General features: G+C 37.7%; 1 protein-coding gene across 3 annotated transcripts in view; it reads right to left on the bottom strand.

Moving 5' to 3' along the window:
* The window catches only part of CENPC (centromere protein C), a 137,396-nt gene that overhangs the window by 60,410 nt on the left and 52,291 nt on the right, over positions 1 to 24,695 (bottom strand). For 2 of the 3 annotated variants that reach the window (XM_054484490.2, XM_063663641.1), the window contains 5 exons: positions 20,557 to 20,610; positions 19,260 to 19,364; positions 12,073 to 12,201; positions 11,384 to 11,479; positions 9,125 to 9,279 (listed from right to left, as the gene is read on the bottom strand). In XM_054484490.2, coding sequence (XP_054340465.1) covers positions 9,125 to 9,279; positions 11,384 to 11,479; positions 12,073 to 12,201; positions 19,260 to 19,364; positions 20,557 to 20,610 — 539 coding nt within the window. Of the gene's footprint in view, positions 1 to 6,369; positions 6,626 to 9,124; positions 9,280 to 11,383; positions 11,480 to 12,072; positions 12,202 to 19,259; positions 19,365 to 20,556; positions 20,611 to 24,695 lie in introns of all 3 variants that reach the window. The other variant, XR_008502020.1, reaches the window with a different exon arrangement.

Raw genomic sequence — 24,695 nt, 5'->3', positions numbered from 1 at the left:
TTGAAAAGTTTCTCCTGAGAACTGAAACAGGACAAGGATGCCCACTTCCACCACTTCTATTCAACATAGTACTGGAAGTCCTGGCCAGAGCAATTGGACAAAAGAAAGAAATAAAGGGTATCCAAACGAGAAAAGAGGAAGTCAAACTGTTGCTGTTTGCCAATGATATGATCATATACCTAGAAAACCCTAGACTCATCCAAAAAGTTCCTAGATCTGATAAGTGAATTCAGTAAACTTTCAGGATACAAAATCAACGTACACAAATCCATAGCTCTGCTATACACCAGCAGCGACCAAGCTGAGAAACAAATCAAGAACTCAACTCCTTTTACAATAGCTGCAAATAATAATAATAATTTGGAATATACCTAACCAAAGAAGTGAGAAATCATAGACGACATAAACAAATGAAAACACATCCCATGCTCATGGATGGGTAGAACCAGTATTGTGAAAATGACATACTGCCAAAAGCAATCTACAAATTCAATGCAATTCCCATCAAAATACCATTATCATTCTTCACAGAACTAGAAAAAGCAATCCTAAAATTCATTATGGAACCAAAAAAGAGCCTGCATAGCCAAAGGGAAGACTCAGCAAAAAGAACAAATCTGGAGGCATCACATTACCTGACTTCAAACTATACTATAAAGATATAGTTACCAAGACAGCACAGTACTGAAATGAAAATAGGCACATAGACCATGGAACTGAATAGAGAGCCCAGAAGTAAAGCCAAATATTTACAGCCAACTGATCTTCAACAAAGCAAACAAAAACACTAAGTAGGGAAGGGACACCCTATTCAACAAATGGTGCTGGGATAATCAGTAAGGCACAAGTAGAAAAATAAAATTGGATCCTCATCTGCCACCTTACACCAAAATCAACTCAAGATGGATCAAAGACTTGAAACTAAGACCTGAAGCCATGAAAATTCTAGAAGATAACATCAGAAAAACCCTTCCAGACATTGGCTTAGGCAAAGACTTCATGACCAAGAATCCAAAAGCAAACACAACAAAAACAAAATAGATGGGACCTAATTAAACTAAAAAGCTTCTGCACAGCCAAAAAAATAATTGGCAGAGTAAACAGGCAACGGCAGAGTAAACAGACAACCCACAGAGTGAAAGAAAATATTCACAAACTGTCCGTCCAACAATGGAATAATATCCAGAAACTACATGGAACTCAAACAAATCAGCAAGATAAAACCAAACAATCTCATCAAAAAGTGGGCTAAGGACATGAATAGACAATTCTCAAAAGAAGATATACAAATGGCCAAGAAGCATACAAAAAAATGCTCAACAATAACTAGTGATCAGGAAAATGCAAATCAAAACCACAATGAGATACCACCTCATTCCTGCAAGAATGGCCATAATAAAAAAATAGTAGATGTTGGCCCGGATGCAGTGAAAAGGGAACAATTTTACACTACTGGTGGGAATGTAAACTAGTACAACCACTATGGAAAACCTTAGTAGAGCTAAAAGTAGATCTACCATTTGATCCAGCAATCCCACTACTGGGTACCTACTCAGAAGAAAAGTGAGTCATTGTATGAAAAAGACACTTGCACACGTACATTTATAGCAGCATAATGTGCAACTGCAAAAATATGGAACCAACCCAAACGCCTATTAATCAACAAACATATAATGTGGTATACATGGTACCATGGAATAGTACTCAACCATAAAAAGGAATGAAATAATGGATGGCATTTGCAGCAACCTGCATGGAGTTGGAGACCATCATTCTAACAAAGTAACCCAGGAATGGAAAACCAAACATATATTCTCACTTGTAAGTGGGAGCTAGGAGCTAAGCTATGAGGATGCAAAGGCATAAGAATGATACAATGGACTTTGAGGACTCAGGGGGAAGGGTGGGAGGAGGAGAGGGATAAAAGACTACACGGTGGGTACAGTGTACACTGTTCAGGTGATAGGTGCACCAAAATCTCAGAAATCACCACTAAATAAATAATCTCTTGTAATATGGTTTGGCTTTGTCTCCCCACCCAAATGTCACATTGAATTGTAGTTGCCATAATCCCCACATGTCATGGGAGGGACCCAGTGGGAGGTAGTTGAATCATGGGGGCAGTTACCCTCATGCTGTTCTCATGAGAGTGAATTCTCACAAGATCTGATGGTTTTATAAGGGGCTTTTACCCCTCGCTTGGCAATTCTCCTTGCTGCCACCACGTGAAAAAAGACGTTTGCTTCCCCTTCTGCCATAATTGTAAGTTTCCTGAGGCACCCCCAGCTCCACAGAACTGTGAGTCAATTAAACCTCTTTCCTTTAAAAATTACCCAGTCTTGGGCAGTTCTTTATAGGAGTATGAGAAAGGACTAATACATCCTGTAATCCCAGCTACTTGAGAGGCTGAGGCACGAGAATTGCTTGAAGCCGGGAGGCAGAGGCTGCAGTGGGCTGATATCATGCCACTTCAGCCTGGGGACAGTGGGAGACTCTATCTCAATGAAAGAAAAAAAAAAAAGAAATTATCTATGTAACCAAACATTACTTGTTCTCCAAAACCTACTGAAATAAAAAATAAAGTATAACACAATTTTGTGTAGTACAAAACACTTGGTAATGATGATAAACAACTATGCCACTGGCTTATGTATTTACTATACTTTTATCCATTACCTTAGAGTGTACTCTTACCACTTATACAAAAAAAAAAAAAAAAAAAAAAGTTAACTGTGAAACAGTCTCAGGCAGGTCCCTCAGGAAGTATTTCAGAAGAAAGCAATGTTATTATAGGAGATGACAGCTCCATGTGTGTTATTGTTCCCAAAGACCTTACAGTGGGACAAGATGTGGTAGTGCAAGACAGTGATAATGATCCTAGGGTGATGTGCTGTTTGTGTCTTACTTTTTAACAAAAAAGTTTTAAAAGTTAAAAAAAAAATAGAAATAACTTATAGAATAAGGAAATAAAATATTTTTGTACAGCCGAACTGTATGGTTGAATTTTAAGTATTACAAAGGAGTCCAAAAGTTAACAACAACAACAACAAAAAAATGATATAAAGTGAAAATGCTAGAGTTAGATGAGGTTTATTACTGAAGAAAGAAAAATTCTGTTTATGAATTTAGTGTGGCCTAAGTCTACAGCATTTATAAAGTCTACGAGAGTGTACAGTAATGTCCTAGGTCTTCACATTTACTCAGCACTCACTCACTGACGCATCCAGGGCCACTTCCAGTCCTGCAAGCTCCATTCATGGTAAGTGCCCTATAAGGGTAACATTTATCTTTTATGCCATATTTTTATTGTACTTTTTCTACATTTAGATACACAAATACAACTGTCTACAGTACTCAGCACAGAAACACGCTGTACAGGTTTGAAGTACAGAAGCAACAGGGTATCCTATATAGCCTAGGTTCGTAGTAGGCTATATCATCTTATGATGTTCATAAGACAAAATAGCTTAATGACCCATTTCTCAGTGACTCATAGATGTAATTTGTTAGAGCAGCAACTGAAAACTAATACAGCAGATGTCCCCAAACCCCGGGACAGGGACCGCTACTGGCAGTGGCCTGTTAGGAATGGGCTCACACAGCAGGAGGTAAGCAGCACACCGGTGAGTGTTACTGCCTGAGCTCTGCCTCCTGTTAGATCAGCAGCAGCATTAGATTCTCTCAGGCACATGAACCCTATTGTGAAACGTGCATGTGAGAAATCTAGGTTGTGTGCTCCTTATGAAAATCTAATGCCAACTCCCACTGCCACCACCAATTTTTGTGGAAGAAAAATTGTCTTTCACGAACCAGTCCTTGGTGCCAAAAAGGTTGGGGACTATTGTAATACAGGAAGAGATTTCTTTTGTTTTTCCTTATTTTGTTTTTCCTTATTGTTTACTGGCTAATGAAAATTCTAGAGCCACTGTAAAAATTATCACCTACACTGTAAAGATTATCACTGCGCTGGGCACGGTGGCTCATGCCTGTAATCCCAGCACTTTGGGAGGCCTAAGTGGGCGGATCACGAGGTCAGGAGATCGAGACCACCCTGGCTAACACAGTGAAACCCCATCTCTACGAAAAATACAAAAAATTAGCCGGACGTGGTGGCAGGCGCCTGTAGTCCCAGCTACTCGGGAGGCTGAGGCAGGAGAATGGCGTGAACCTGGGAGGTGGAGCTTGCAGTGAGCCGAGATCACACCACTGCACTCCAGCCTGGGTGACAGAGCGAGACTCCATCTCAAAAAGATTATCACCTACACTAAAAACATACCTAGGCTTTATGTATGCCTCTTTAAAGGTCACATGCTTAGGACAACAAACTACTCAATCTGATTGAAGAATCAAAGAAAGCAAAAAGCTAAATCCCTATTCTCCTCAAAATCATATGTTAAACAAGCATCAAGACTAAGAAAGTAAAAGAGGATAAATCTCTCAATCATGCTGGCTTCCATATTCAAACATGCCAAATTTCACACTTTATACATAGGTAGCACACACTGGCAGTGACCTGGCTTTTTGAGCAACTAAAATAAACAGTATAAGGCCTTCAAACTTTGAGATTCAGCCATTGTTAGAAATTAGTGTGTCCCCTGAAAATTCACACTCTGGAATCTTAACCCCCAATGTGATGGGATCAGGAGGTGGGGAATTTGGGATGTAATTAGGTCCTGAGCGCAGAGCCTTCAGGAATGGGACTTGCCCTTATAAGAGACACAGATCAAAGTCTATGGTATTCTTATTATAGCAGCCCAATCTGACTAAGACATCCATCAAGAATGTTTTGTCTCAGATAATTATTTCTCCTCCTTATTTTTTATTACTACTTTGTATAATGATAATAATATACCAGAATAACAATAACAGCTAGCACTTATATAGCACGTACTCTATACCAAGCAGTATTATGAGCACTTTATTCTTATTCACTTAATGTATATGCCCACTATGAGACAGTTACTACTTTAGTAGCTTTTCATGGATGAAGAAACCGAGGCACAGAGAGGTTAAGTAATTTTCCAAGGTCACAATGTAAATGGCAAAGGGGGGGAGTTTGAACTCAGGCATTTAGATTACAGAATTCATTCCCTAATCACTGTGATATACTGCCTCCCTAAATGCGGAAAAAAGCCCCCTGAAATGTTTCAAAGGTATTTTTATAACTTAATAAGACAAAAAAACGTTACATTATTACATCCAAAAATAATTTGCCTTAAACAAAGACAAAAAAGTAATACTAAAAAGTATATATTTCTAGTGTTTTTTTCTCATCTATTCAATTTGGTTCTCTAAGCACACCTCTCATTTCTGTAAACATTAAGAAAGCTTTCGAAACATACAAAAATAGAATGAACTCTCATGAATACTTAATGCTAACTACCTGCCCAAGCCAGAGTCTACTATCCTCACTCCATCTTATTTTGAAATAAATGCCCAGTATCATAATTCATCTGCAAATATTTCAGTATGTACTGAAAGATCAAGTGCTTCTAAAAAACATAACCACAATACTGTTATCACACCTAAAAAATAAATATTTAATACCAAATATCTAGTTAATAGTCAAATTTCCAATGATCAGTTAAACATATCTTCAAGGATTTCTTTGAATCAGGATCCAGGTTAGCACCACATACAGTGATTGGTTGATCTGTTTCTTAAATTTCTCAATCAATATTAGTGGTTCTCAACCAAGGTGATTTTGCCTCTCAGGGACAACGGACAATTTCTGAAGACATATTTGATTTTGTCACAACTACAGCAATGCTACTGGAATCTAATGAGTAGAGGCCAGGTAAGCTTCTACTTACAGGGCCTTACCTACAGGATGGCCCCCACTACAACAAAGAAGTATCTAATAAAAAATGTTACTAGTGCCATGGTTGAGAAACTCTGATTCCCCAGGTTCCACCTGGTTCTTTTTATTTCTTACATTTAATTTACTGAAAACATTAAGCAGTTTGTCATAAAAATCTTCATGCAGGTGGATTTTGCTGACTATATCCCCAGGTATCATTTGAAAGGTTTCACCACACTTTATTTCTTGTAAACTGGTAGTTAAATCTAGAGACTTGATCAGATTCAGGTTTTGTATTTGCTTTTGGGTTTTTTTTGTTTTTTTTTTCTTTTTTAAGGCATGGGGTTGGCAAGACTACTTCTTGGATAGTGTTGTATTTTTCTATCAGGAGGCACATAATGCCTGGTTGTATTCTTTTTAGTTATCTGTCAGCCACTGAGCCTTGATGCCTAGATCCCAATAGCTTATCAGGGATTGCAAATGGTAGTATTTTAACTCCAACATTCCTTCTTCACTCATTAGCTGGAATATTATTCTAATAAGAACAAACTCATCTATTATTTGATTACCTAATAGCACAGTTTATATAGAAAAGGCAGAATCAGTTGTTAAAGTGAGTTGGCTTCCTAGAATCCTCCAACAGTAACAAATTTTGGTTGTAGTGGTAGTAGTCGTCGTCGTCGTCGTCGTCGTCGTCGTCGTCGTCGTCTTACAAATTCATGGATTTAGATATAATTGATACATATCAATCTACTGAAGTTATTCTTGTTAATACTCAAGTTTCATATCCTTAGCCAGCCAGTGGTAGCATCTTCAAGTTGGAACCTGAAACATGACCCAATCTTAATGGTTTCTGATTAGTAGTTTGCTATTGATTCCAAGCTCAGTTTCAGGCCTAGAATCAGGCATTCCTCCAAGGAACTGGTTCTTTTAAGTAGGTTGCTGTCACCTTTTTGTTTTTTTAGCTCTGGAACATTTGTCTAATTTTAAAAATATTCTCAACCATTTTTCATTGGGTTTTTTCTCTCTCCTGAAATTCTTATTATTTGAATTTAGGCATGTTTTTCTCTCTTCTCTACATTATTTAACTTTAATATTTTCTACTTTATAATTTCCTTCTTGTCTCCTGGGAAGTTCTACAACCAGCTCTCATAATTAATATGTAAATTCTTCTGTAGTTTGATTTTAATAAACCTACTACTCTTCTCTTTTAAATATTCTCTAGTAGTGTTTGAAAGAGAGTTAATGGCCTATGCTGGTTCTCCATCTTGTCCTCTTTATTATTTTTTTCAAAAGCATATATTTTTAAGTGTGCTTCATGTTTTAAAATGTAAAAATACTAGTCTTATTAAAAAAAACTTCAGCTTTAATTTTCATTATAAAAAGTTAAAGGTAATATATAGAAATAAAATCAACTAAAATAACTACATAATCACAGAGTAAAATATGTATTCTCTTCAAGATTTTATTTACATTTTTAAATTCTAGTTAGAAAAATAGACACTATATACAAAGAACTTTTATCTTGCATATTTGCTTAAGCGTTTATCCCAAGGGTCTTCATATATGGCTGCTCTTCAAAATAAAATGCTCAAACTAATTTTAATGTGCTTAGTGCAGTGCCTGGAACACATAAGTTCTGTATAACTGTTAATTATATCATAGAGTGGTTTATCCCATTACTAAGTCAAAATTAAAATATAACCATTTGCTTCCTGTAGCACATTGTAGTGGTTTCTAATTCTGCAATTACCATCAATGATTCAATAAATAACTACATATGTTCAGCACCCCTCACTCTGAACTTTCAAATTACTTCCCTGGGAAAAATTTCTAGAAATGATATTCACAGGTCACAGGGTATGAATACTTTTCTAATAATTTCCATTAACTCAGTAACTATAAAGTGTCATTTGGATTTAAATGTGTATTCCTTTGAATATTAGCCAGATTACACACTTTTAAACATCTATTACTCAAATTTCCTTTTGTATAATAAAAGCATTACAGTTTAATAGGTAACTGCTATTAGTTCAGTGATGATAATTCACGTTTATCCTCATTATTAGTTATTTTATTATTATACAGGGACCATCTATGCTTTTAAAATGTGTTATTTTCACTCATAATAATAACTGGAGGCCTATAACATTTTCAGTTTGAATTAATGAATATTGTTAAATTATTTTAAATCATGATTCTAACTATACTGATGTAGTAATAATCTTTGACTTTCATATGTATCTTTTCCTTGCCTTGCCTAAATTTGCCCTTCTTTGTTAATATAAACTCAAGAGTCTTCACATTTTTTCCCTCCTTTTTGAATTTAAGTTTGTCAGTAAAGAGAATCATTCTGAATGTGATACTTTAGTAGCACAATTTCAGACTCCTGACATGTCAGATACTGAAAAATGTTCCTTAGTTATATTTTTAAACTGCTGGTATAATGTTAAATATTCTTAAAATTTTGTGCTTTTCAAATTCTGTATTCTACAATTTTCAAACTCAGACTACAAATATTTTATATATATATAAAATATTCCTGTTATACATACACACACACACACACACACACATACTCACATATAAAACAGACCAATGTTGCAGAGGTGTATGTCTCTAAATGGGGGTGAGGGTGGAAGAAAGGAGATAAAGAGAAAGAAGGAGAAGATAGAAACTGACTCACCTTGAATCTCATTACAACTTCAGCCAGTAATATTGTTACATATAATAGTATATTATTTAGTACTTATTGAAGCAACTAGCTTTTAGTCCTGAGTCTACTGCTAAATAGTTAAGTAGTTTTTTAATAATCTCACTCATTTTTATTTACTTTTTTCTCAGGTTACCGTTTTATTGATATACAATAATTTTACATGGTTCATGTCACATCTTAACACCTGTATGCAATGCATAATGATCAAATCAGTATAACTGGGATGTAAGTGATTTTTGAAGAAGTCTTTTAACCTATTTCTCTAATGCATTATCATAGAAATGTGGAATTAGATTTAATCTCTATAATCCCCCCCAGCACTAAAATTCTAAAGATTTGTTTGCAAACCTATATTTAAGATGTTTTTAAGTAAAGAACATTCCTTAAATTTCTGAATCTCAAAATACAGTGCTATGCAGAGAACAGATACTGTCAAATAACTGTTGGCTGGTTGACTCTAAACAGATTTAACAAATAAAAACCTTTCTCTGTGTGGTGTAGTAATAGAATTTCATTTCTGAGAAAACAGCATTTTAATGTCTCATCAAATCCAATAAATCAGAGTTCTACCAAGAGCGAAACATAAATATATTAAAAAAAGTACTCACCAATATATCCTGGCCAACATGCTGCTTTCCCTTTTCTTCTTGTGGTCCTAATATCAATTTCCCAGTAGAAAAAAAGGGTGTATCCAATGTCTTATATACCTTCAACTCACCATGCTTAACAAAAAATTGATATGTATCTTGTGGCCTTACAAGATCTAGGAGTAAAACAGTAATACAAATATAAAACAACAGCAATATTGGTTAATGATATAACATACACACATATATATAATAAAGAGTTATTTCTGGATATAAATCTGCCTTAGAGAGATAGAGTTGTTTCAGATCATTAAGTCTGGAGCTAGAATTCCAGAGGTCAAATCCTGTCTCTGTCTTAAAAGCTGCAGACCTTAGGCAAGTTACTTAAGCTCTCTCTCACTGTGCCTCAATTTCCTTTTCAGTAAAATGAAATAATAATAATTTCATCTATTCGATGTTAATGAGCTGCTATGAATATCAACGAGTTAATATGTGTAAACTATTTAAAATATTGTCTGGCAAAAAGTAAGCACTGTTAGTACCAGCTGAATAATAAGAATGGCAGTATTATAGGAACTGAGACAGAAAATAAAATTAGCTGAGATACAAAAAAGAATTCTCTGTTTTTAAAGTATAACATAAACCACAAATGTATCATCACCATGCCAATAGATTTTTTTCCTGCTTGACTAACAATTTTTATTAGGTAAAGTTTGTGAGACAGCAGAGTTCTAATGGTTGCTCATAAATTACTACCTCACTTACAAAAATTTCCATTACTTAACAAACCTTTCCAGATCTATAATTAATAAATTATTCTGTCTTCAATGTCTGATTCTGTTTCCCAGGATATTTGGGAATGTTAGTGATCCTACAGACTACATAATATAGATATATATATATATATAGAAATATATGTATATAAATATATATAAATATATATGTATATAAATATATAGAAATATATATAGATATATATATAGAAATAAATATAGAAATATATATATAGAAATATATATAGAAATATATATATATAGTAGATTCAAGAAACAAATAAGAAATGAACTTTTGACAACACTCACAATAACCTGGTAGAGTAAGACACTAAACAAAACTCCATACTACTAAGCTCTGTTACCAAATAAATAATCTGCATATAGAGATACCTTTGCTAAGGTGTTAAGATATTAAATGAAATCTATTTTCATGGTCAAAATTTTAAGTAGGAGTACCATTATTACCACCTTTCTTTTTTTAGAAATTAACTAATTAGTTTTATTATTATTATTTTTTTTTGAGACAGGGTCTGGCTCTGCACGCCCAGGCTGAAGTGCAGTGGCATGATCTCAGCTCACTGCAATCTCCACCTCCGAAGACTCAAGCAATTCTCCTGTCTAAGCCTCCCAAGCAGCTGGAACCACAAGCACCCACCACCATGCCCAGCTACCATTACCGCGTTTCTGATTTGACGTACTTCTCCTCTGATATAGGACAAATAGCCCTTAGTACTCCACGGTACAGTCTTAACAGTTGTTAAAATATTTAAATATTTCTTGTATATATATATATATATATATAGAGAGAGAGAGAGAGAGAGAGAGACAGAGAGAGACAGAGAGAGAGAGAGACAGAGCGAGCCTGGTTGTTAAACAGTTGCGTAATCCATAAACTCCTATCCCACTATAGCCCATCCCTTGGGGATCTTACATGACCTACTAGAGACTAAATATTTAATCCAATACAGCAGGAGGCTTCCAGGACTTTGCAGCACCAGCTTTAAGGTTAAACCTGGCATTTGTACAACTGATTGATGCCCTTGCTAGTCATCCTCACAAAGGATTCATATCCCAGGTAACATTACTGCCATCTGTAGGCCCAGAAGTTTGTCTGTGCCCTACCCACAATCCCTGCCTGGCTTCATGATAAAAGTATCCTTGAGTCTGCCAACTATCTGTCTACAGTTCCCCATAAACAGCCTCTGTTCCCATGTGTCCTCCTGGTCAAAGAAGGCCTAGACTCTGTTGGGGGAGAAGACATTCCTGATTGTAGCACTTGTGCCAAAGAGGACAAGTCCAGGGTGTTAAGTGTCCCCTGGAGCTGTCTGACATCAATATTCCCCCTCTTCACATAGGCTGCTCATTGGAATTAGACTCTCTTCTGGACTTTAGCACTGATAGAATTGGGGAGAGAAAGGGAAAGTAGACAGGCCAATCATCAAGCAAGCAATATTTTCTTACAAGTTGTTTAATTAAGTATTTTCAGTATCATCCCTGATCTTACCCATGAGAATAATCTCTCTTGTTTCTGGGTCCTTTACCCTCGTTGGCTGCAAAGGATCTCCAAGAGGTATACCTAGATTTACCATCAAGTTAGTCTCTGCAAAAGAAATACCATTGAAATACAAACTACTTACTTAAAATTATTCTCAATCCCAAAAAGTTCAGTACAAAATACAGCTATAGAGAAGTTATAAAACTGTCAAACGCATAAAAGTCTCTTCCTATTTATAAATCACTCTGATAAACAAAAATTCAAACTTAAAAACCCATAGTGATTTAATATAAAAGCAAACACCCTAAACTTCCTATTTTCTGTAAGCCTTAACATGTAAACTCTTGCATCATCAAGGTATTAAGTGATGTTTTGCATAATCTCTAAGTGAGATAGAGGTATATAAAACACTTTAGAAATGTCTATGTTAACCATAGTTTGGGCATAGGAATGGTGGGTTTCATCTGACTGGGAAATTTACTCATGAAGAAATTTATAATATGCTATTAATAATTTTTTAAGAATAAAATTAGCTTACTTTCCATTTGGAAGAAAGTAGACATTAAAAAATGAATTTTACCTATGGTATTATTTCTGAAGTTTTTGGAAGTAAATTTCATATTTTGCAAAGAGCTTCTTCTCAAAGTACTCCTATTTAAAATAAAATCTAAAAGTTACTTTCAGAAATAAGTTCATACTTCTTTCATCGTTATCAAGACAGATCCTTTTCTTATTAGATTTTTTGTCGACTTTTCCAATATTTTCTTTTGCCTTCCTTTTAGACGATATTGTGTCTGGAGATAGTATTCCACTAATCACAAATCCTCCTGAAATTTAACAAAAAAAGTAAAATATACATGGGAAAGAGAAAATCTTGAAACAAAACTCCTTAAATTTAATACGGCACATGTCCTTTCAAAGTACCAAAGAATATATATGTCTGCAGCTAATAGTTAAAATAACACAAATAGCAACCAATTTCATTATGTCTCTACCACCCTAAATCAGAGGCTGATAAAACAGGATTAGATGATGAAACATGATTAGATGGTCCTATTGCTCCCCTGAAATCAACAGTCATCAGCAGAGGCTTTAAAAAAAAAAAAAAAAAAAAAAAGGAGGGGGGCTAGCAATGAACTATTTATAGAAATCCACGAGTTTAGTCCTTTGACTTAGACATATCCATCAAAGAAAGAAATATGGCCAGGCACAATGGCTCACACCTGTAATCTCAGCACTTTTGAGATGCCAAAGCAGGAGGACTGCTTGAGCCCATAAGATCGAGACCAGCCTGGACAACATAGCAAGGCCTCATCTCTACAAAAATAAGAAAGAAAATAACTCTAAGATTAACACTATACTTTCTTGCCCACCCTACACTACTTTGTAGAAAACTATGAGAAAATGGAAAATGGTTAATAGGAAAAATAATGAAAACTACTTTACCTTTACCAGTTACAATTTTCTCACGTTCTAATCTAATGCTTTATTTTATGCAATTGGAAATCTTGTCAGATGATACAGGAATAACAACATTCAGCTACCAAAGAGAAAATATCAGCATCTCTACATTAATCAGACAAAAATGAATTTAAATCCTATTATCAAAATTTGGGGGGGTGATGATTAAGTAAGGTAATGTATATAAACATGTAGTGCAGTGTCTGGCACGTAGTAAACAAATTTTTTATTGACAGACATTAAAACATAAATAAGTTGGAGGGAGGAGCCAAGATGGCCGAATAGGAACAGCTCCGGTCTACAGCTCCCAGCGCGAGCGACGCAGAAGACGGGTGATTTCTGCATTTCCATCTGAGGTACCGTGTTCATCTCACTAGGGAGTGCCAGACAGTGGGCGCAGGTCAGTGGGTGAGCGCACCGTGCGCCAGCCGAAGCAGGGGCGAGGCATTGCCTCACTCGGGAAGCACAAGGGGTCAGGGAGTTCCCTTTCCAGGGGTGACAAACGGCACCTGGAAAATCGGGCCACTCCCACCCGAATACTGTGCTTTTCCGACGGGCTTAGGAAAAGGTGCACCAGGAGAGTATAGCCCGCACCTGGCTCAGAGGGTCCTACGCCCACGGAGTCTCGCTGATTGCTAGCACAGCAGTCAGAGACCAAACAGCAAGTCGGCAGCAAGGCTGGGGGAGGGGCGCCCGCCATTGCCCAGGCTCGCTTAGGTAAACAAAGCAGCCTGGAAGCTTGAACTGGGTGGAGCCCACCACAGCTCAAGGAGGCCTGCCTGCCTCTGTAGGCTCCACCTCTGGGGGCAGGGCACAGACAAACAAAAAGACAGCAGTAACCTCTGCAGACTTAAATGTCCCTGTCTGACAGCTTTGAGGAGAGCAGTGGTTCTCCCAGCACGCAGCTGGAGATCTGAGAACGGGCTGACTGCCTCCTCAAGTGGGTCCCTGACCCCTGACCCCCGAGCAGCCTAACTGGGAGGCACCCCCCAGCAGGGGCAGACTGACACCTCACACGGCCGGCCAGGTACTCCAACAGACCTGCAGCTGAGGGTCCTGTCTGTTAGAAGGAAAACTAGCAGAAAGGACATCCACACCAAAAACCCATCTGTACATCACCATCATCAAAGACCAAAAGTAGATAAAACCACAAAGATGGGGAAAAAACAGAGCAGAAAAACTGGAAACTCTAAAATGCAGAGCACCTCTCCTCCTCCAAAGGAACGCAGTTCCTCACCAGCAACGGAACAAAGCTGGACGGAGAATGACTTTGACGAGCTGAGAGAAGAAGGCTTCAGACGATCAAATTACTCCGAGCTACGGGAGGATATTCAAACCAAAGGCAAAGAAGTTGAAAACTTTGAAAAAAATTTAGAAGAATGTATAACTAGAATAACCAATACAGAGAAGTGCTTAAAGGAGCTGATGGAGCTGAAAACCAAGGCTCGAGAACTACGTGAAGAATGCAGAAGCCTCAGGAGCCGATGCGATCAAATGGAAGAAAGGGTATCAGCCCTGGAAGATGAAATGAATGAAATGAAGCGGGAAGGGAAGTTTAAAGAAAAAAGAATAAAAAGAAATGAGCAAAGCCTCCAAGAAATGTGGGACTATGTGAAAAGACCAAATCTACGTCTGATTGGTGTACCTGAAAGTGACGGGGAGAATGGAAACAAGTTGGAAAACATTCTGCAGGATATTATCCAGGAGAACTTCCCCAATCTAGCAAGGCAGGCCAACATTCAGATTCAGGAAATACAGAGAACGCCACAGAGATACTCCTCGAGAAGAGCAACTCCAAGACACATAATTGTCAGATTCACCAAAGTTGAAATGAAGGAAAAAATGTTAAGGGCAGCCAGAGAGAAAGGTCGGGTTACCATCAAAGGGAAGCCCATCAGACTAACAGCGGATCTCTCGGCAGAAACCCTACAAGCCAGAAGAGAGTGGGGGCCAATATTCAACATTCTTAAAGAAAAGAATTTTCAACCCAGAATTTCATATCCTGCCAAACTAAGCTTCATAAGTGAAGGAGAAATAAAATACTTTACAGACAAGCAAATGCTAAGAGATTTTGTCACCACCAGGCCTGCCCTAAAAGAGCTCCTGAAGGAAGCGCTAAACATGGAAAGGCACAACCGGTACCAGCCACTGCAAAATCATACCGAATTGTAAAGACCATCGAGACTAGGAAGGGACTGCATCAACTAACGAGCAAAATAACCAGCTAACGTCATAATGACAGGATCAGATTCACACATAACAATATTAACTTTAAATGTAAATGGTCTAAATGCTCCAATTAAAAGACACAGACTGGCAAATTGGATAAAGACTCAAGACCCATCAGTGTGCTGTATTCAGGAAACCCATCTCACGTGCAGAGACACACATAGGCTCAAAATAAAAGGATGGAGGAAGATCTACCAAGCAAATGGAAAACAAAAAAAGGCAGGGGTTGCAATCCTAGTCTCTGATAAAACAGACTTTAAACCAACAAAGATCAAAAGAGACAAAGAAGGCCATTACATAATGGTAAAGGGATTAATTCAACAAGAAGAGCTAACTATCCTAAATATATATGCACCCAATACAGGAGCACCCAGATTCATAAAGCAAGTCCTGAGTGACCTACAAAGAGACTTAGACTCCCAAACATTAATAATGGGAGACTTTAACACCCCACTGTCAACATTAGACAGATCAACGAGACAGAAAATCAACAAGGATACCCAGGAATTGAACTCAGCTCTGCACCAAATGGACCTAATAGACATCTACAGAACTCTCCACCCCAAATCAACAGAATATACATTTTTTTCAGCACCACACCACACCTATTCCAAAATTGACCATATACTTGGAAGTAAAGCTCTCCTCAATAAATGTAAAAGAACAGAAATTATAACAAACTATCTCTCAGATCACAGTGCAATCAAGCTAGAACTCAGGATTAAGAATCTCACTCAAAACCGCTCAACTACATGGAAACTGAACAACCTGCTCCTGAATGACTACTGGGTACATAATGAAATGAAGGCAGAAATAAAGATGTTCTTTGAAACCAACGAGAACCAAGACACAACATACCAGAATCTCTGGGATGCATTCAAAGCAGTGTGTAGAGGGAAATTTATAGCACTAAATGCCCACAAGAGAAAGCAGGAAAGATCCAAAATTGACACCCTAACATCACAATTAAAAGAACTAGAAAAGCAAGAGCAAACACATTCAAAAGCTAGCAGAAGGCAAGAAATAACTAAAATCAGAGCAGAACTGAAGGAAATAGAGACACAAAAAACCCTTCAAAAAATAAATGAATCCAGGAGCTGGTTTTTTGAGAGGATCAACAAAATTGATAGACCACTAGCAAGATTAATAAAGAAAAAAAGAGAGAAGAATCAAATAGATGCAATAAAAAATGATAAAGGGGATATCACCACTGATCCCACAGAAATACAAACTACCATCAGAGAATATTACAAACACCTCTACGCAAATAAACTAGAAAATCTAGAAGAAATGGATAAATTCCTCAACACATACACCCTCCCAAGACTAAACCAGGAAGAAGTTGAATCTCTGAATAGACCAATAACAGGATCTGAAATTGTGGCAATAATCAATAGCTTACCAACCAAAAAAAGTCCAGGACCAGATGGGTTCACAGCCGAATTCTACCAGAGGTACAAGGAGGAGCTGGTACCATTCCTTCTGAAACTATTCCAATCAATAGAAAAAGAGGGAATCCTCCCTAACTCATTTTATGAGGCCAGCATCATCCTGATACCAAAGCCTGGCAGAGACACAACAAAAAAAGAGAATTTTAGACCAATATCCTTGATGAACATTGATGCAAAAATCCTCAATAAAATACTGGCAAACAGAATCCAGCAGCACATCAAAAAGCTTATCCACCATGATCAAGTGGGCTTCATCCCTGGGATGCAAGGCTGGTTCAATATACGCAAATCAATAAATGTAATCCAGCATATAAACAGAACCAAAGTCAAAAACCACATGATTATCTCAATAGATGCAGAAAAGGCCTTTGACAAAATTCAACAACCCTTCATGCTAAAAACTCTCAATAAATTAGGTATTGATGGGACGTATCTCAAAATCATAAGAGCTATTTATGACAAACCCACAGCCAATATCATACTGAATGGGCAAAAACTGGAAGCATTCCCTTTGAAAACTGGCACAAGACAGGGATGCCCTCTCTCACCACTTCTATTCAACATAGTGTTGGAAGTTCTGGCCAGGGCAATTAGGCAAGAGAAGGAAATCAAGGGTATTCAATTAGGAAAAGAGGAAGTCAAATTGTCCCTGTTTGCAGATGACATGATAGTATATCTAGAAAACCCCATTGTCTCAGCCCAAAATCTCCTTAAGCTGATAAGCAACTTCAGCAAAGTCTCAGGATACAAAATCAATGTACAAAAATCACAAGCATTCTTATACATCAATAACAGACAAACAGAGAGCCAAATCATGAGTGAACTCCCATTCACAATTGCTTCAAAGAGAATAAAATACCTAGGAATCCAACTTACAAGGGATGTGAAGGACCTCTTCAAGGAGAACTACAAACCACTGCTCAAGGAAATAAAAGAGGATACAAACAAATGGAAGAACATTCCATGCTCATGGGTAGGAAGAATCAATATCATGAAAATGGCCATCCTTCCCAAGGTAATTTACAGATTCAATGCCATCCCCATCAAGTTACCAATGACTTTCTTCACAGAATTGGAAAAAACTACTTTAAAGTTCATATGGAACCAAAAAAGAGCCCGCATCGCCAAGTCAATCCTAAGCCAAAAGAACAAAGCTGGAGGCATCACGCTACCTGACTTCAAACTATACTACAAGGCTACAGTAACCAAAACAGCATGGTACTGGTACCAAAACAGAGATATAGATCAATGGAACAGAACAGAGCCCTCAGAAATAACGCCACATATCTACAACTATCTGATCTTTGACAAACCTGAGAAAAACAAGCAATGGGGAAAGGATTCCCTATTTAATAAATGGTGCTGGGAAAACTGGCTAGCAATATGTAGAAAGCTGAAACTGGATCCCTTCCTTACACCTTATACAAAAATTAATTCAAGATGGATTAAAGACTTAAATGTTAGACCTAAAACCATAAAAACCCTAGAAGAAAACCTAGGCAATACCATTCAGGACATAGGCATGGGCAAGGACTTCATGTCTAAAACTCCAAAAGCAATGGCAACAAAAGCCAAAATTGACAAATGGGATCTAATTAAACTAAAGAGCTTCTGCACAGCAAAGGAAACTACCATCAGAGTGAACAGGCAACCTACAAAATGGGAGAAAATTTTCGCAACCTACTCATCTGACAAAGGGCTAGTATCCAGAATCTACAATGAACTCCAACAAATTTACAAGAAAAAAACAAACAACCCCATCAAAAAGTGGGCAAAGGACATGAACAGACACTTCTCAAAAGAAGACATTTATGCAGCCAAAAAACACATGAAAAAATGCTCACCATCACTGGCCATCAGAGAAATGCAAATCAAAACCACAATGAGATACCATCTCACACCAGTTAGAATGGCAATCATTCAAAAGTCAGGAAACAACAGGTGCTGCAGAGGATGTGGAGAAATAGGAACACTTTTACACTGTTGGTGGGACTGTAAACTAGTTCAACCCTTGTGGAAGTCAGTGTGGTGATTCCTCAGGGATCTAGAACTAGAAATTCCATTTGACCCAGCCATCCCATTACTGGGTATATACCCAAAGGACTATAAATCATGCTGCTATAAAGACACATGCACACGTATGTTTATTGCGGCATTATTCACAATAGCAAAGACTTGGAAGCAACCCAAATGTCCAACAATGATAGACTGGATTAAGAAAATGTGGCACATATACACCATGGAATACTATGCAGCCATAAAAAATGATGAGTTCACGTCCTTTGTAGGGACATGGATGAAATTGGAAATCATCATTCTCAGTAAACTATCGCAAGAACAAAAAACCAAACACCGCATATTCTCACTCATAGGTGGGAATTGAACAATGAGAACACATGGACACAGGAAGGGGAACATCACACTTCGGGGACTGTTGTGGGGTGGGGGGAGGGGGGAGGGATAGCATTGGGAGATATACCTAATGCTAGATGACGAGTTGGTGGGTGCAGCGCACCAGCATGGCACATGTATACATATGTAACTTACCTGCACGTTGTGCACATGTACCATAGAGCCTAAAGTATAATAATAATAATAATAATAATAATAATAATAATAATAATAAAAAAAAAAGAAAAATCTGTCAACAGGATATAGGGGAGGAACATCAATAAATCAAATTGTCATGTTTATTAGTTAAAAAAAAAAAAAAAAAAAAAAAAAAAAACATAAATAAGTTTTACCTGATGGCCTTCCTTGATAATCTATTCGCTCTCCTCGCCAGTACTCCAAAGGTTTCAAACGTGTTCTCTTGGTCCTGCGAACATTTGGTGTGTTGGAGGGCAATACTATAAAAAGATGTCAGACAAAAGTGTATACATGGTTTTTAGTTGATGGTACTTAGCAGTGGAAAGACTGTCTTTTAGAACACGAATGCTTTATTTTTTAGAACATGAATATTTTTCTAGACAAAAGACTAGAAAAAACATATATTTATGCTAACAAAGAAATGCCAATGGAAAAACAGGCTACCAAATTGGTAAATACTTAAAAATTTAATAATACTCAGTGTTGACAATGTTAAATGTCCACTCATCTTATCTGAACAATGCAAAGTTCTATATACTAAATTGAGTTTGTTGGCTTATCTTCAAATTCCCATGTTCTTACCTATTTTTTGTTTGCTAAAGCTATGCTGAAGCTAACGAGAAGTTGCCTACTGCTCTTAGGCATAATGCTCAATGTTCCCCTCTGTAAATACTGAAGCCCTGCTCAGGAACATTTTTATTTCCCTTTCCCTACTCCTGATTCATCATTTCACCCCAAGACAAGCATTAAGTATTGAGAGGTATAGCAGTCTCTCATCACATAGGCCCACAAAATACTAACAAGATCTAAGTTCTTGAGTAAGGCAATGAGAGAAAGCTTCACTCCTATTGGTAATCTCTGAGTATGAGTGAAAGAGCATTCACAGCCTCAAATAAAGGGAGAAACATGGAAAGCCACCCAACATCACAGAAAGGTGGGAACTATCATGTATCTTGACTGGCAAATATCTCTTTGGGAACGGTGGATTGTTAATCTTTACATGGGTCTCTCCATGGGTTCCACAGTTCTCAGCTTTGTCTACTTACTACCCTAGCTACTGCTTTTGTTTAGGAGGCAACTGGATTAAAGTGGAAGGAGATGCTGTCAAGGAAGCCATCTACCTGGTAGTTACAGTTTCTTTGATAAAATTCTCCACCCTAGCTTCATAGCTAAGGGAAGATCATGCCCCCTACTATGGGGCAAAAAGTGAGAGGGCAATAGGATTTATAAATGGGCAATAAGATTTATAAATGGACAATAGACTAACTCAGTGGCTTGTGGTGACTTACTATGAAATTCATAAAAACTAAGTGCATAATTTTAATTTATCTGCCAATTAATCCACATAATCGTATTTCTCCTGCTTAAGAAAAAATAAGTTATATTTAGAAACAGAAACTTAATAAAGGTATTTTTCTCAATGAAAATATTAAAAAAGAAAAATAGTCTTACCTAGTTTGTGATGGATTCTGTTCTTTGGTATCACTTTAGATTGTTTTGAGTCATCTACAAAATGCAAAAGATAATATCGTAAGAAACGACTGCTAATTCCATGTTAAATTAAAATGTGTTTCCTGGTCAATTTCAGTATGAGTATTTTAAATAAAGTTTGACCTGATAATATATTTTATTACTCCTTTTGCTTTTCATTGCTCAACTATAAAAACTAAGGAAAAGAACTATTTCTCTAGACTTTGCTACAATGAATACATTGCAAGTTTGTCCAATCCACCTTATTTTGTGGTTGTTCTGTTTTGTTTTGTTTTAGGCCTTTAGCAGCCTGAAACCATGCTTTTTAGTTTCTGCCTCTGGCGACAAGTGGAAAAGAGGCACGAGGAAGGGGTTTTATTGGACCAACCAGAAACAGAAACTAAGAACTCATGACTGTATTCGCTCCCTTGGACACCCCTGGTTTTTATTCTAAAGAGTGTAACAGTTAAAAACAAACAAACAAACAAAAAAACCAACAAATTTTCTATTGCTCATGGAAAGATGAAATAAGGCACTTGTGGATAAAAATGTAGGGCCTGATAATGGATAATTAATATGTTATTTATGAACTATCTGTTACTTTCTCTTTAAAGTTCTAAAATAGTGTAAGTGTACTGAATTTAGCAGTGTGCCAATAAGCTCAGGGGTTCTCAACTTTGGTAACTAGCACCTAAACATGGCTGTCATCCCTTCCTTCCCTTTCTATGCACACATGTTCTGTATCAAGAAGCAGAGTCTCGTTCCCTTCTCCCCCAATCTCTGCTGGAGTTAGTGACTTGCTTAACTAATAGTATGCAACAGAAATGATGTTCTGGGGCTTAAAAGACTAAGTCCTAATACAATCTACAGGTTCCATCTAGAAGTCTTGGGATCTCACTCTAGGGGAAGACGGCAACAATATGAAGATTAACACAAGACTGCCATGGTGTGAGGAAACCTAATGTGGCCACATGGAAAAGCCACATGGAGGAAAAGAGAGGCTTGGCCAACCTCAATGTCCCAGCTCTTCTAGCTGGGTCCAAATATATAAGTGAGGAAGTTACCTCGAATGTCCAACCCATTTGAACTTTCAGATGACTCCAGCCCCAGCAGCTTGCATTTAACTATAAATTCATGAGTGTCCTCAAGTGGCAATTACCCAACTAAGCCAAGTCAATTCATAGAACCATGAAAGATAAATCAATCATTGTATTAAGCCTTTAAGTTTTGGGGTGGTTAGTTATGCAGCAATATACAACTGGGACACAATGTCCATGAGCCACCTAAAACTGCAAATACAATTTTGTATGAAATATATACCTTTTTTCCCCTAAAAAGTGGGTCTGAGCTTTTATCATATTCTCAAATGAGTCCATGAAAACAAACAAACAAACAAAAATTATTAAGAATGATTGAATTAGATATTTTATAAAATTGCTGGTTTGGAAGAAACTTCAGTGATCATAACATCTAATTTCCCTGTCAGAAACAGGCAAATCCCTAGACATCAGAAGTAGATTAGTAATTGGGTAGGCCCAGGGAAAGGAAATGAAAGTCGGCTACTAAAGGGTAAAGGGGTTTCTTTTTGGGGGTTATGAAAAGGTTCTAACAACGATTGTGTCAATGACTACACATCATTGATTTGTACACTATAAGTGGATTAATTATATGGTATGTGAAGTCTAGCTCAATAAATCTGTGTACCCCCCACCCCATCCCCACCCCCAAAAATCCAATTTCCTACGCAGTCTCTCCTAGAACAAGTAGAGGTCTCATCTCTGTTGGAAATTCTCCTGTGACACTGGGCCTCGGAGGCAGCATCAGAGTCATATAAGGAACCAAAGATACAAGTAAATATGCTGAGGATAATGGGAGTCAGGTTTCTCACTATTTGAGAAGAGGTTGATAAAAATGGAAAAGGGGAAGTCTATGTTGGACTGGAAATGGGGGTAGTAATGTGAACTTATAATAAATACGGGCGGCCAGGCGCAGTGGCTCACGCCTGTAATCCCAGCACTTTGGGAGGCCGAGGCGGGTAGATCAGGAGGTCACGAGTTCAAGACCAGCCTTACCAACATGGTGAAACCCCATCTCTACTAAAAATACAAAAATCAGCCAGGCATGGTGGCACACGCCTGTAATCTCAGCTACTCAGGAGGCTGAGGCAGGAGAATCGCTTGAACCCAGGAGGCAGAGGTTGCAGTGAGCCGAGATCACACCATTGCACTCCAGTATGGGTGACAGAGGGAGACTCCGTCTTAAAAAAAAATTTAAAAATAAATAAATAAATAAAAATACAGGCATACCTCAGAGATATTGCCAGTTTAGTTCCAGACTACTGCAATAAAACAGATACTGCAATAAAGACGTCCAACAGTTTTTTGGTTTTCTGGTGAATATAAAAGTTATTCCTTTTCTGTTTTGTTTTGGTTTTTTGGGACAAAGTCTCACTCTGTCACCCAGGCTGCAGTGCAGTGGTGGGATCAAGACTCACTGTGGCCTCAACCTCCTGGCAGCAAATGATCCTCCCGCCTCAGCCTGCCGAGTAGCCGGAACCAGAGATGCACACCACCACGCTCAGCTAATTTTTTATTTTTTGTAGAAACAGGTTTCTGGCATGTTGGCCAGGCTGGTCACAAACTCCTGGGCTCAAGTGACCTGCCTCGCCTCCCAAAGTGTTGGGATTACAGGCGTGAGCCACCATGCCCAGCCAAAAGTTATGTCTATACTATACTATAGTCTATTAAATGTGCAAGAGCATTATGTCTAAAAAAATCAGTGTACATACACCTTAATTTAAAAATATTTTATTGCTAAAAATGCTAAAGATCAGCCAGGCATAGTGGCTCATGCCTGTAATCCCAAGACTTTGGTAGGCCCAGGAGGGTGGATCACTTGAGGCCAGGAGTTTGAGACAAGCCTGGCCAACATGGCAAAGCCCCATCTCTACTAAAAATTAAAAAATTAGCTGGGTGTGGTGGCGTACACCTTGTAATCCCAGCTACTCTTGGTGGCTGCAGCACGAGAATCCCTTGAACCCAGGAGGCAAAAGGTTTCAGTGAGCCAAGATCGCACCACTGCACTCCAGCCTGGGTATTAGAGCAAGCCTCTGTCTCATTCTCAAAAAATAAAAATAATAAAATATAAAAATGCTTATCATCTGAGCTTTCAGTGAGTTTTAATCTTTTTGCTGGTAGGGTATTTTGCCTTATTGTTGATGACTGCTGACTGATCAAGCTGGGGTGTCTGTGGCAGTTTCTTAAAATAAGTCGACAATGAAGTTTCTCTGGAGAATATAAAATGCTGTTGTATAGCATTTTACTCACAGCAGAACTTTTTTCAAAACTGCAATCAATCCTCTCAAACTCTGCCGCTGCTTTATCAACTAAGTTCATGGAATATCCTAAATCCTTTTTTGTCATTTCAAGGGTTCACAGCATATTCACCAGGAGTAGATTCCAACTCAAGAAATCAGTTCCTTTGTTCTTCCATAAGAAGCAACTCCTCATCTGTTCAAATTTTGTCATGAAATTGCAGCAATTCAGTTTCATCTCCAGACTCCACTTCTAATTCTAGTTTCCTTGCTATTTCCACCACATCTAGTTACTTCCTCCATTGAAGTCTTGAACCCTTCAAAATCACCCATAAGGGTTGGAATCAACTTCTTCCAAGCTCCTGTTAATATTGATATTTTGACCTCCTCCCATGAAACACAAATAGTTTTAATGGCATCTAGAATGGTGAATCCTTTCCAGAAGGTTTATTTACTTTGTCTAGACCCATCAGAGGAATCACTACTCGTGGCAGCTACTGCCTTACAAAGTTTATTTCTTAAATAATAAGACTTAAAAGTCCAAATTATTCCTTGATCCATGCATGGGCTGCAGAATGAATGCTCTCTTAGTAGGCATGAAAGCAACATTAATCTCCTCATCTTTGTCCATTAGAGCTGCTGGGTGGCCTGGTGCATTGCCATGGATGTGCTGTCCCCCAGGCTTTGTTGCTAGATTTAGCATAATTCTTAAGGACTCTAGGATTTCTAGAATGGTAAGTGAGCACTAGCTTCAACTTAAAGTCACCAGCTGTATTAGCCCTTAACAAGAGAGTCACAGCCTGACCTT

This window comes from Pongo pygmaeus, chromosome 3 (assembly GCF_028885625.2).
Source record: "Pongo pygmaeus isolate AG05252 chromosome 3, NHGRI_mPonPyg2-v2.0_pri, whole genome shotgun sequence".
NCBI lineage: Eukaryota > Metazoa > Chordata > Mammalia > Primates > Hominidae > Pongo > Pongo pygmaeus.
This window is presented reverse-complemented; position numbering and strand designations above follow the sequence as displayed.